This window comes from Echinops telfairi, unplaced genomic scaffold (assembly GCF_000313985.2).
Source record: "Echinops telfairi isolate 266 unplaced genomic scaffold, ASM31398v2 ScPeMD7_5;HRSCAF=22, whole genome shotgun sequence".
NCBI classification, from domain to species: Eukaryota; Metazoa; Chordata; class Mammalia; order Afrosoricida; family Tenrecidae; genus Echinops; species Echinops telfairi.
The window spans coordinates 32938712-32951909 of record NW_022103901.1 but is presented as its reverse complement, the minus strand read 5'-3'; the positions used below and the strand labels follow the sequence as shown (position 1 = coordinate 32951909).

Below are 13198 nucleotides of genomic sequence, written 5' to 3'. Positions count from 1 at the left end.
GAGGCTCCAGGGTGGGATAGGTCTGAGCTCAGCTCTATGGGTGTCCCTAACCTAGGGCTCTCTAACACCTGAAAGGAAGCTGAGTTGGCGGCCTCCACCTCAAACCCCAATTAGCCAATGTGCCCCATCTGGAGTGTGGCGCTCAGGTGGTCCTTGACAAGAGAGGAGGCATAAAAGGAGCTGTGGTGCCACCATGTGTTAAGCATTGGACTACTTGCTGGCTGAGAGGCTGGCAGTTCAACTCCATCTTTTGTTCCATGGGAGACGGATGAGGCAGTCTGCCTATGAAAAGATGTACATCCCTAAGGAAAGTCTTGCGGGGACACTTCTGTGTCTGTGCCATCTCGGAGTCACAATTGAACCCACAGCAGTGAGGTTGGGTTTTGGTTTCCTTTGTTTTTACTTTATCTAGCTGTATTGTTTTAATCTTCCTCCTCTAGGATCTAATTAATTTATTATTATTATTACTATTATTTTGTTAACTAAGTGCAGATTTATAGAGCATTTCAGTCTTCCTTCAACCACTCATAAATAATTTGTTTCATCCCAATGATTGGAATTTCCACAATACAATATCATTTATCCCACTTCCTCCCTGTGTTTCCCTTTTTGATTCCTCCTCCTTTCCTCACCCTCTGAACTTTGTCCTTGAGTCAGTGCAGTCCCTTTGATCTCTCCTGATTGCTGTAAGGTGGGCGCCCCTCTCTGGTGTTGCTGTTCTCTAGACTGATTTGTCTGTTGTTGGCCAAAATTTGAGTCCCGGGGTGAAATCAGTTCCAGACCTGAAGGGCGAGCCGGTCTCTGGCTTCACTGCCTTTTCTCCCATCAGTCATGACGCCTGGTCTCTCTCCTGGATGTTGAGTTTCATCCCACTTGGGTTTTGATATGTGAACTGTGTTTGTAATTAGTCCTGATCTTATTCTCTGGGCCATTTTGCACATGTGTTTTAATTTGTCTGCTTTTTTACATCTTACCGCATCTCTACATGGCTTGTGGTCTATTATCTTAGTAGATGTGTAATATTTTGTAATGTTGCTCAGCAATTTATTAAGGCTTCTTATTACTGGGAAGGAACCGAGGTGGCACAGTGGGCTGCTAGCCAAAGGTCTGTGGTTCGAAGCCACCCACTGCTTTTGGGGAGAAAGATGAGACCATCTGCTGCAGTAAAATCGAAGCCTCAGAAACCTCTAGAGGCAATTCTACTTTGTCTTGTGGGACTTGACAGCACTGGCTGTGTTTGTGTTTTGGGTCTTTGGCACACATGGAAGGAGCCCTGGTGACTTAGTGGGCTACACATTGGGCAGCTAACCGCAGGTCTGCAGCTAGAACCCGCCGAGCAGCTCCTGAAGGGAAAGATGAGGCTTGTTGCTCTTCGGAAGATTCACAACCTGGGAGACACTCAGGGGCAGTTCTACCCTGCCCTATGGGGTTGCTGTGAGTCAGAATCAAGTTGCTTCAAGGTGCTCATTTGGTTGGTGGAGTGTGAGGGAGTACTAGGAGTTGAGAGTGTAGAAGTGACAGAGGGACACCTCTCTGGAAGGATGCCCCATGAGGGGACGCTTCAAAAAGTGAGGAGAGGGGATTTACTTGGTCACTATTTTCCCTTTGACTGTAATGACCATCTACTCCCGCCGGCCGCCCTTTGACCCCCAGACACGGAGTGCTTCTCCCTGCTCATCCTCTTTGCAAAACCTCTTTGAGATAGTTACATCTTGTTAAAAGTTGTCCCTGCAACTTCAACACCTTGAGAAATCACTGATTTTGTTTTATGTTAAGACCAGTAGTGTTCTTGTTAACTTAGTGTTTAAGTATGTAATCAATTACACTCAGGCTTTACTTCAATTTTCCCAACCTGCTTTTCATTGAACCAGATACCCAATTCTCTTCATTCATGGCAGTTCTTTTTTATTTAAAAAAATAATAATAACTTTTCATTGTGAATTGGGTGGTTTGCTGAGTGGATCATCAGTTTCCCATTCAACAGTTCACGCCCATTTGGCCTCTGCTCACTCATCCCAGCCAGTCCCTCCACCTTCCCCTGTGTTCCCCACCTCAGCCGCCCCTCCCCCCCCCACTGGCTGAACTGTGTCCTTTGGCGAATGATGCCCCTTGATTTCAAATGGTTGATTGTTCCAAGGCATACATACCCCACTAGTGTCCTTTCCCTTTGTAGACCTATCTATTATGCCCTGGGGGTGAGTAGTTGAGTTCCAGAGCTAAAGGGTCACTAAGGGCCACTGTCTTGGGGTTCCGCCAGACCATCTGACCAGTCAGCTTGGGCAGTTTTTAAATTCACGTTCATTCCCCAAAGCTCGGAAAGTTATAGAATCCTGGGAGTTTGAGACTGTGTCTCTATCTCTGTTTCCCTTCTGCTTGTGTCGTTGCACTTGACCGCACCCAGCACAGTTCAGTGACGGTTTCAGAGGCCAGAGGGCCTGCCCTAGGAGCCCGAGTGGTGTAGTGGGCTGTGCGATGGACTGCTAACTGCAAGTTCAACAGTTTGAAACCATAAGTCTCTCTGTGGGAGAAAGAGAAGGGGTTCTGTTCCCATAAAGAGTGACAGTCTCGGAAATCCACAGGGGCAGTCCTACCCTATCATGTAGGGTCGCTCTAAGTCAGCATCGACTCCGTGGCAGTGAGGGAGTGAGGGCTGTCTTCCTTGGCTCCACCGAATTCTTATTCTCTCAGAATTTGAAAACTGTTCTTTGTTGCTTCCTTTTCTCATCTGGACGCTTGTGCTGTTTTGAGGGTACTCCTGAGGTGGCCCTGAGGCTTCTGATAATGCTAATGTGCCATTGGGGGTGGGGGAGTGGTGGCTGTTAACAACTGCTTCATGTCTCATTTCCATTTCTGTTTAATTTCTAGATTTTGGATCATTGTTTGACTTGGAAAATGATCTTCCCGATGAACTGATCCCCAACGGAGGAGAATTAGGCCTTTTAAACAGTGGGAGCCTTGTTCCAGATGCTGCTTCCAAACACAAACAACTGTCAGAGCTCCTGAGGGGAGGCAGCGGCTCCAGCCTTGCCCCGGGGATCGGAAGTGTGAGCTCCAGCAGTCCTGTGCAGCAGGGCCTTGGGGGCCAGGCCCAGGGGCCACCTAGCAGCGCGAGCATGGCCAGCCTGAGTGCCATGGGCAAGAGCCCTCTCACCCAGGGAGACTCCTCAGCCTCCAGCCTGCCCAAACAGGTGGCCACCAGCTCCGGGCCCACCCCCCCTGCCTCCCAAGCACTGAACCCGCAAGCACAAAAGCAAGTGGGACTGGTGACCAGCAGCCCTGCCACAGCGCAAGCTGGGCCTGGCATCTGCATGAATGCGAACTTCAACCAGACCCACCAGGGCCTCCTCACCACCAACTCGGGCCACAGCCTCATGAACCCTGCCCAGCCAGGGCAGGCGCAAGTCATGAATGGGTCCCTCGGGGCTACGGGCAGAGGACGAGGCGCTGGGATGCCCTACCCTTCCCCAGCTATGCAGGGGGCCTCTGGCAGTGTGCTGGCTGAGACGCTAACACAGGTGTCCCCCCAGATGGCCAGCCACGCAGGACTGAGTACAGCGCAAGCCGGAGGCATGACCAAGGTGAGTGGCTCAGTGCCGAGTACTTTCTCTCCAGCTTGGCTTTCGCACATGATGACAAAGACCACAGGGCCGTTCCTACCCCTCCTGGTGGGCTCTCTCTGTGCTCCCAGCTTGGAAGGGATAGGCCTGTCACCCAGAGCCTCTTTGCCCTATGTCCTTAGAACGAGGCCTCTCAGAGAAGCCACCAGGGAAGTGTGGCTGCAGCTTGTGCTGTGGAAGGCATGGGGGTTCATTTTCTCTGTGGGTGAAGTGGGGGGGACACAGGCACACACTCCTCTTGGGCATCAGCTGCTCATAGCATTAGCAAAGTGGGAAAAGGGGGTGAAGACTCAGCCCTGCCCCACCAATGAAGTCCTCATGAATGTTTTCCTGGCCGCTTGGCTCATGTGTTAAGAGTTGAGCTCTGTGCTTCATGGGGTTCCCATGGCTCATCCTTGGGAAGTAGATTGATTGCTAGCCCTTTCCTTTGAGGTGTCTCTGGGTGGACTTGAGCCTCCAGCCTCTGGGCAGGAGCTGAGCAAGGTCGCCATTTGTCCTCCTGTGGTTCCTAGTTGTATATCCCCTTCCTTTGATAGTCGCCCAGTGCTGTGCTTTCTCTCTAGGAAGAAGCTGTGCACGGAGCATCCCTGCTCAGCCCAGACCCAATTGCAGAGTCCAGTCCTTGGGTCTGCAGAAAACCCTCCAGCAGTGGTTCTCCATGTGGGGTTGCCAGGCCAGCAGCATCAGCATCCCCTGGGGATTCATAGGCCCACTGCTGGGGTTTAAGACACCTCCTGGTGGGTCTGAGGCCTGTGTGAGAGCCTAACAGCTAGTGTGTTGAGTGGAGGGCTAGCCTTTGGGGGAGAGGCAAGGCTGAGGACAAATAGGAGCTGAGAGGTGAGAGCTGGCAAGTGAGGATGAGCTGGCCAGGAGGCCGGATTGTCCCTATGCGACCACAGACGCCACACACTCAGTGACAGGGGGCTTCAGAACTACAACAATTGGCACACCCCTCCTGGCTTTGGCATAGCACATTCCAAAGAGAAAGACCAACCAGGTCCCAAAAGAGGGCAGGGAAGAATTGCGGGAGTATAGTCTCCCCCGCAAGACTGGTACAAGCCCCAGGGCTGACTTAGCCAAGGAGAGAGTTTTTTTGTTTTTTTTTAACTCAGTAAAGTGGACCAATTCCAAGTATTCACATCACCTCCCATTTGCCTCTGGCTTCCTTTGATACTTCAGTTGTACCTGGCTTTTGAGATTGGCTCTGTGTGCACAAACCTGACAGCCATCTCCCCTGGTTTGCTTTTGTGGGCTCTACACATTGTGTGTTCCTGATTATTTGCATAAGTAGAGTGATCGTCAAAAAATACGGGGCTCTTAGAAATTAATGCAGACCAGTCAGAGATATTTTAAAATAGAGATTGTATCTGAAGAGTCCTGGAGGTGCTGTCGATGAGGGCTGGACTGCTCACCCTAGGCTGTCTGCTTCAGTTACGATGGGTCACCTTGGAAACCTTGTGTGACGTTGTCTGAGTCAGAATGGACTTGAGGGTGTAAGTCCCTGGTGTGCTGGAGGGAGTGCAAGAGACTGTTTCAGTAGTTTCTTGGAGAGCTGCCAATCTTCAAATTTCCAGTCATCTCTTAGGTCATGATTTTTTACAGATGTTTACTCAAATTCTTAATCCATATTTTAATCAGTTGACATATCTCCTGAGGCTCTGCCGATTTGTAGGGGCCTCACACTTTATTTGTTGGAGTGTGGTGGCGGTGCGGTGGTTGTGCTTTTTGTCTTGGGGTGTGGCATGTGCGCTCTGGGGCTCGTTGGTTGCATCCTCGGTCCTGGGTAGCCCTGTCGTCGTCGTCAGACTTCTGTGCAATGTGAACATGTGGAGAACAACATGGTTCCAGTGCTGTGATGGCACTCAAGTCAGCTCCATCCTCTGTAGGCACCCCTTACGGGCACATGGACTGGACTTCTTGAAGGATGGACTCACATGCCCTTTGGGTTGGGACACAAGACAAATTGTGATGGACAGGCTAGAAAAGACCAAGAGGCAGGTTTAGTTTTAGTCATTCCTTCTGCTGCACTCTAACTGGAGGGCCAGCAACTAAGATCTTAACCAGACATCTGGAAAAAGGAGCCTCTTACAAAGCTAACTCTTCCTGGAAAACTGTGGCTGCCTGCTGTGCTGCCCTTCTTGTTGTCCTTCTCCAAGTGGATCCCACTAGCACTCCAGTGGCCTGGCTTGAAGGAGATCCATGCCCCTGAACTGTAAGTGGAGAAGTTGTAGAAACACCTTATCTTTCAGGGATGTCTTTTCACCCAAATAAAATATTTAAAAATCGATTCCCCAGGACAGATTCCCTATAAGAAAAAGTTTTAAGAAGAGCAGTACTCCTGACAGACAGACAGCTGCCTCTCCACCCAAATTCAGACACACTCACTCACTGCCCTCCAGTTGGTTCTGACTCACAGAAGGCCTGCGGGTGGGGTAGAGCCGCCCCTCTGGGTTTCTGTGACTGTAACTCTTGATCAGAGCAGAAAGTCTCATTTTTCTCCTGTGGGGCAGCTTGTAATTTTGAACTGATAACCGTCTGATCAGCAGCTGAACGCGTAACCACTAGGCAACTTCTATATAGAGTGAGTTATTTATTTATTTCATGCTTTTAAATTACAAAATAGAACCAAAAGGACACGCACACACTTTGCTCGTTCATATCATGAACAGGATGCCGTCTTAGGTGCTGTCCCACATCAGTGTCCACAAATTTCCTCGCTATTTTCAATGAAGAGCAAAGTATTGCGTATCACCTGCTTTGACACACACACACACACCCCACCCCCACCCCTGTGGTGAATCTTTGGATTGTGTCTGTGTGTTAATCTGGGTTGACGAGAGAAACAAATTCAGAGTCACTCACGCGTGTATAAGAAAGAGCTTTATGTAAAAGAGCAATTGTATATTGAGAAAATAACCCAGTCCAGATCAAGTCCTCGCAACATGGAATCCAGGACAGATAAACCCCTCAGGACTGATAATGAGAGTTGCGATACCAGGAGGGTAAGGGGAGGGTTTGGGGGAGAAAGTGGAAACCCATCACAATGATCGACATGTAACCCCCCCCTCCTCCAGAGGGACGGACAACAGAAGTGGGTGAAGGGAGACTCAGTGGTTGGTGTAAGACATGAAAAAAATGGTGGGGAATGAGCTGATACTAACGGCTCAAGTAGAAAGAAAATGTTTTGAAAATGATGATGGCAACAATTGTACAAATGTGTTTGACACAATGGATGCATGTATGGATTGCGATAAGAATTATAAGAGCCCCCAATAACATGATTTAAAAAAAAAGAATAAGGCCTATTGGCTGCACATTTAGGTGGTTTCAAGTGTTTGAGGGTGGCAACAGTTTGGCAGTGAGCATGCCTGTACATGTACCTTTGTGTAATGGATTGAACATAGCCGCTGAATAAATTCTTGGCTGTGAATTTCCAAATGAAAGCATATTGACATTTTGAATAAGCACAGATAATGCCACATACACTCCAGAAATAGTGTGTAGATTAAACCCTCGCTAATTGTGAAAGAATTCCTATTCATTCATTCCCAGATCACACTGGCTATGGTCATTTTTTGTATTATTTACCATTCCGGTACCTAAAAATTCTCTTTGTTCTATTAGGAGTTCTTTTGTTATGAGTCTTTTCATAAATTTGTTGGTTTTGGGGTCTTACTTTTTTTAGTTCATAAGCTTATACCTTTGTCCACTTTTCTGTAGAATTGCCTCTCACTTTTGTCTTGTTGGTTTGTGAGAATTCTTTATATATTAAAGGTATAAACCTTTTAATAAATGGATCCAAGTTCTCCTCCCTTTTTTTATTTGCCAAATCTGGTTGTGCCAGGAATATGACCAGGTAGCTTGCAAAATGCTAGTTCTGTGATTTGACCAAATAGATGTTTTTCATTTTCATAGAAATAATCTTACCATTTCTACCCCACACACACTTTTCTTTTGAGCTTTTGTGTCACGTTTACAGATGCTTTCCATGTTTCAAAATTAAGACAAATATCTAGGCGCCCCCCCCCCCCTATATCTTTAACCCACAACATATATGCCAGATCCAGCTCTTTGTCCAGGTTGTTACAATTGCTCCCATAGCACTGATGTAGATAGTGACCATTTGTTTTTCCCCATTGATGAGGCAAGCCCTTGTTGGTATAGATTTAATTAAGTTTTCATATATCCAGGGTTTACATGTTATTTTGGTGTGTCCACACACACCCCAGTTCTTATCTGCATTTCTTTTAACAAAGGAAGCTTCAAGTAGGTAGTGAGAAAATGGAACTAAACATGGAGTTTTTTCTGCAAACGTTTGGAAGCCCCGTCCGTATGTGTGATGGGTGCATTGCTCTCCATTCCTTCCCAGGATTCCAGTGTTTTCTTTGCCTTTCTTCTGTAAAACTCTCTCCTGTGTGTGACTTTCCACCTTGACTGTGTGTCAGAATTAGCTGGGTCCTGAGCCCTCACTGCAGGGAGTCCTGGTGGCATGGTGGCATAGTGGACAACAAACACATAGTGAGTGGGCTTCTAACCACAAGCTAAGCAGTTCAAAGCCATCAGCCGCTTCACGGGAGAAAGATGAGGCTTGCTGCTCCTTTAGAGCTTTACAACGTGGAAAAGCCCCGGGGTAGTTCTACTCTGCCCTATTGGGTCACTGTGAGTAAGAATCGACTCAGTGGCCGTGAACGTGGTTTACGTTTCTTGAGGCCTACTGCAGATCAATTAGCTGAGACTCTCTGGGGGCATAGCCTGGGCGTTCACGTGCTCTCTGCTGCCTCGGTGGTTGTCCGTGGCCAGGGTGGGAAAGTCATGATTTTAGATCAACTTGGAACTGTTTTCCAAATGCCTAAAGCCAAGAGATTTGTCATTTTGATTGTGACTATATTGATTTTCACACATCATTGTAGTAGAAATTTTCTGTTTGTTTCGAGCAGAGCAAGCACCCCTTCTTCATATAAGCGCTGTACCTTTCTTGCTTCTGGATGTATTAACGTTTTGTCACTGTTATGGGGCAAGTTCAATGATGTCTTTATCTGTCTAACTTAGGTTGCTGTTTTTAGTAAAGGGAAGAGCTGAGGTCGGGGTACCTTTGTCATTTTGGTGATCTGACGACTTTCCAGAATTCTCTTATTTATTTTGATTCTCTTGGGTTTTCCAAGTAGGACAGTTATCCTTTTCATTTTTGATACTTGGATCTTCTCCCTGCCAGTATTTCTTTCTACTGGTGTTTTTGCGCTTGGGCATCCCTGCCTCATATCTGACTTGAATAAGATGCATCCCGCTTTTTATTTTTAAGCATGATGTTAGCTTGGTTTGTAGCCAACAAACATACTTCTGTTTTAGGTTGAGGAATGATGGTCTCTCATTTGTTGGTTGTTGGATTGTATAAAATCTTTTTCAACATCTATGGTGATTGCCCCCCCCCAAAAAAAAACAGACACATTTGTTTGATGTGACACATTGTCCCAGTAGGTTTCCTTATGTCACACTGAACTGTCTGTGTAAATATGAAATTAAAAGTTAATGTCTCGCAGGTGGTTATCTGCTGGCATTTCAATTGGAATTTTTGCTTCTCACAAATCCATGAAATATATCCTCAGTTCTGTTCTGTGCTGCCTCTGCCAGGTCTTGATATCTGTGCTATCTTAACAGCAGCCAGGGCAGGTTAAAGAGTGGAGCTGGAAAGGTCTGTTCCTTAAAGAGTGAAGAGGCTGCACCACACAACTGCCAGGCTTGATTGTGGAGGTGAATTAGGGTCTTGACAGCTTCTTTTACTATTGTGATGGCAAATGCATCTTTTAAGACTTGGTCTAAAAAGAAAAAAGACTTAAGTCTCTTGGATCATCGTTCTTCAAGAAAAGGCTAGGTCTATTTTAAGAAGAACTCAAATATTTAACTCTTTTTTTTTTTTAAGCAAGGTCATGAGGTGGGTACTGCTGCTGTTTCTGTGTTGCAGCTTAAGAAGTGGAACCACAGAAATTAACCAACTTCCCATGAGCAGCACCCACGTCTGGGTTCTAGGCAGCCCAGCCATGGTCTCTTGATTACTCACCATGCTGCCTGTGTCGTTTATTGCTGATTATTTTAGGTAGGCCATTCTTTAGAGCCAGGTTTTAGAACTTGACAACTTAGAGCTGTTCCAGAATTCTTCTAAATCCCCTGCTTTCTCAGTGTCTATGTTAGTCCCCTTTCCTCCTACCTAATTTTGTGCGGCTCTTAAAGGAATGTTTCCAACAGGGAATGAGCCACTCCCACCACATGGCTGTAATGTCCACAAAGTGTGGCACCGCATTAGAGCAGAGCAAAACCTATCAAGTTAACATATTTCATAGCATGTTCTGGTTTTCTGCTGGAAATGCCCTGAATGCCCTACATTTGGAAAGGGGAGCGCACTATGTAAGGGGTGAGTTTGGAAGGGAAACCCATCACCCTGAGGTTATTCTCCTGGTCACAGGTGGTGGTGGTGGTGGAAGGAATCCCAGAGCTGGTGGAAAGAGGGCGATCTGTTGATATATTTGGCCAAGAGGTCCCGAATCTTGTCAAGACTCAGGTTGATGAAAAGCTGCTTTTGTGCCCTAGGAAGTCATTGTCATTCCTTCTTACAAGGAACATATATGAAAAGGGACCCTACTTTGTTAGAGTTTGCCGGGACTCCTGCCAGGCTGTTTACGATGCAAACTTGCAAACTTGTTGGGTCCTTGACAGCCAGTAGCATGGTAACTTAGAGGCGCCACCAGAATTCTTGTAAATTCTCTGCTTTCTCAGTGTCTGTGTTAGTTCCCTTTTCAAATAATACTGTACATCCGTCTGGGCAGGAACCAGAAAGCACAGTCCTCACACATGAGCATCCAACAGAACCAGCAGGACCTGGGATCTGCATTTCTCACCAGCTTCGGGGTGGTCGTGAGGGGTGCTGATGGTGTGGGTTAATGGTCAGCAGTCATTGCAGAGCCAATCAGGCCATGTTACTGCCATAGTAGCAATTCAAGGGATACGTAGTCCAGTTTATTTTGGAAAGCGGATTGGCCATTTCCAGTACTTGATAAAAACCAAACTCACCGCCATCAAGTTGATGCAGATTCCTACTGCCCCTGTAGGACAGGGTGGAGCTGTGAGTTTATGAGACTGTCACTTTTTACAGGAGTCGAAAACTGTCTTTCCTCTCTCCAGGCAGATGGTGGTTTCTAACTGCTGACCTTTTAGTTAGCAGCCCAACCCGTTCCACCAGGGTTCCTAGTACATGATAGTAAGAGAACTAAGACTGTACATCTGTCTGATGCTGTTCCTCTCTTCTCTGATCCGCATTACACAAATCCTGTTAGCCTTTCTTAAAAGCCCCCAACAAAAACCATCCCAGCCCAGAATGGATACAGCGCAATATGGGGAACATGTGAACCAGAACTGATTCTATGGCAGTGAATTCAGAGATTCTTTTTAGTAGCTGCTGTGGGCACAGGTACAAGGCATCCCTATCAAACCATTTTATACCAATTCCATAATCTTATACCTTGAGTGGAAGGAAGGTCTTTAGACTATGTGGTTTGAATATCTGATACTCATCCCTGAGTTTTAAAACTTTTTAATTAATGAGGCTGTGTCCGGATGGCGAATGACCAGCAAGGGGATGCTCCGCATGTCTCTTCTGCTCTGCAGTGAGGGCAGAGCCAGGGCCTTGGACGGAGCTACTTGGATTCAAATCCAGCCTCTGAACCTGACTCACCGTGGGGAAATTACTTCATCTCTATAAGCCTCTGTTTTTTTGTTCTTTTAGATGATGATAATACCACCTACCTTCGAGTTGTTGTGGGGATTAAAAAGCTAGTAATAGTCTGTTTAATGGGATTGGGTTGCTGGAGCTAGGTTGGATGTGTGATGTCCATAGCACCAGGCTAAGCACTGGTGAGCTAGGTGACACTCAGTAGTAGCCATCAGTAAGCTTGAAGTGATAGCTCTTCTCATGCTGCTTGTACGGGGCATTGCTTTCTAGTGGTAAGAGTACTCGCTGCCATCGAGTCGATACGACTCATAGGACACAGTAGAGCTTCGCCTCTGGGTTTCCAAGACTGTCACTCTTTAAGTGCCCTATCTTTCGCCCTAAAGCTAAGAATAGTTGATGCACCAAAAAAGATTTGAACACACAGGAAAGTGTAGACAAGGAAAGCATTGCCTATTTGCTTGTCACTGGAACGCATGCTTAGTGTTAGATTTCTTGATGTCTTTCCTTGGTGAATGTCCACTGGGTCAGTTTGGACTCACAGTGACCCTGTAGGACAGAGTAGCACTGTCCCTTGGGCTCTGTCTTTCCAGTGGCAATCTTCACTAGAGAAGATTGCCCTGCCAAATGGGTTAACTTGGAAGCACTCCAAATGGGAGTGCTTTACCCATTGAGCCACCAGGGCTCCTTTGATGTTTTCCCTGCCAGTCTTTTTTTTCTGCCAATCTTTTTATGAGTAATTATGTATCTTATTTACGTTCAGGATGGAGTCATATTTTGGTGACATCTCCCTCTGTGCAACTTTGTAACCAGTGATTTTCTGTAACAAAAAAGAGTGCTTTGCTTGAAAGCAACACAGAAGATTTGTAAGTTTCCCTGCCACTGCCTAGGAAACATCAGTCAATTTCATTATACTACCACCGGAAGGTAACACTAAGTATCTTTTTTTTTTTTTTTCTTTTTTAACATTTTATTAGGGGCTCATACAACTGTTATCCCAATCCATACACACATCAATTGTGTAAAGCGCATTTGAACACTAAGTATCTTCTGGTGTTTTAAAAAGTGTTTTCCTTTTTAAAAAAAATTCCTTTTTAATGTTTTTTGAATTATAATTACATAGCATGAAATGGACAAATCCAAAGGTCCCCATCCCCACACCCCTCTCAAGGTACATGGTTTGCCCAGTCCCCTCTCTTTTCCTCCCTTCCCACAGTTGTTGCTGATTTCTTTGACTTAAGGTCTCTTTTGTCCCTTCTCAGACTTCATATAAGTGGACTCAAACTGAGAGCCCCCTCCTGCCCAAGCCCTGTGTTTGAGACTCACCAGTCTGGCTGGATGGCTTTTCTCATTGCCACCCTCTTGGGGATGGGTATTTGGGTAGTTTCCAGTTTGGAGCTACCTCGTGTAAAGCTCTGTGCACATTGTTTGTGCAGGCTGTGTGGGTGTGGTTTCATGTCACAGGAAATAAATAGCTAGGAGTAGTGTGGACTGGATACGATTGGGTCTCTCTAGTCCAAGGGTTGGCCCCTGCCAGCCCAGCTTCTAAGAATGGCTCTGTATGATCTACAGGGCTGTAAACGGTCTATCCCATGCAGGATGAGAGACACTGACGGGCACTTTGCAGCAGAAGTCTGCTGCCTCCGCTCATTGTCTCATCATTGGCCCATTGCGGGAGCACTGGTGGAGTAGTGGATATGAGTTGGGCTACTAACTACAAGGCCAACAGTTCAAAACCACCAGCCACTCCTCTTGAAAAAGGACAGGAGGAGAATCAAGGGAAATAGAGGAAAGAGCTGGGAGGAAAAGGGCATTTATAGAGGTCTAGATAAAGACATGTACATATGCAAATATATTTATATGA

General features: G+C 46.5%; 1 protein-coding gene across 1 annotated transcript in view; it reads left to right on the top strand.

The window, feature by feature from the left end:
• Window positions 1-1614: 1614 nt before the first annotated feature.
• The window catches only part of LOC101641939 (CREB binding protein), an 80676-nt gene continuing 69092 nt past the window's right edge, over window positions 1615-13198 (top strand). Inside the window, exons 1-2 of the mRNA XM_045286042.1 lie at window positions 1615-1660; window positions 2866-3578. Coding sequence (XP_045141977.1) covers window positions 1615-1660; window positions 2866-3578 — 759 coding nt within the window. The remainder of the gene's footprint in view (window positions 1661-2865; window positions 3579-13198) is intronic.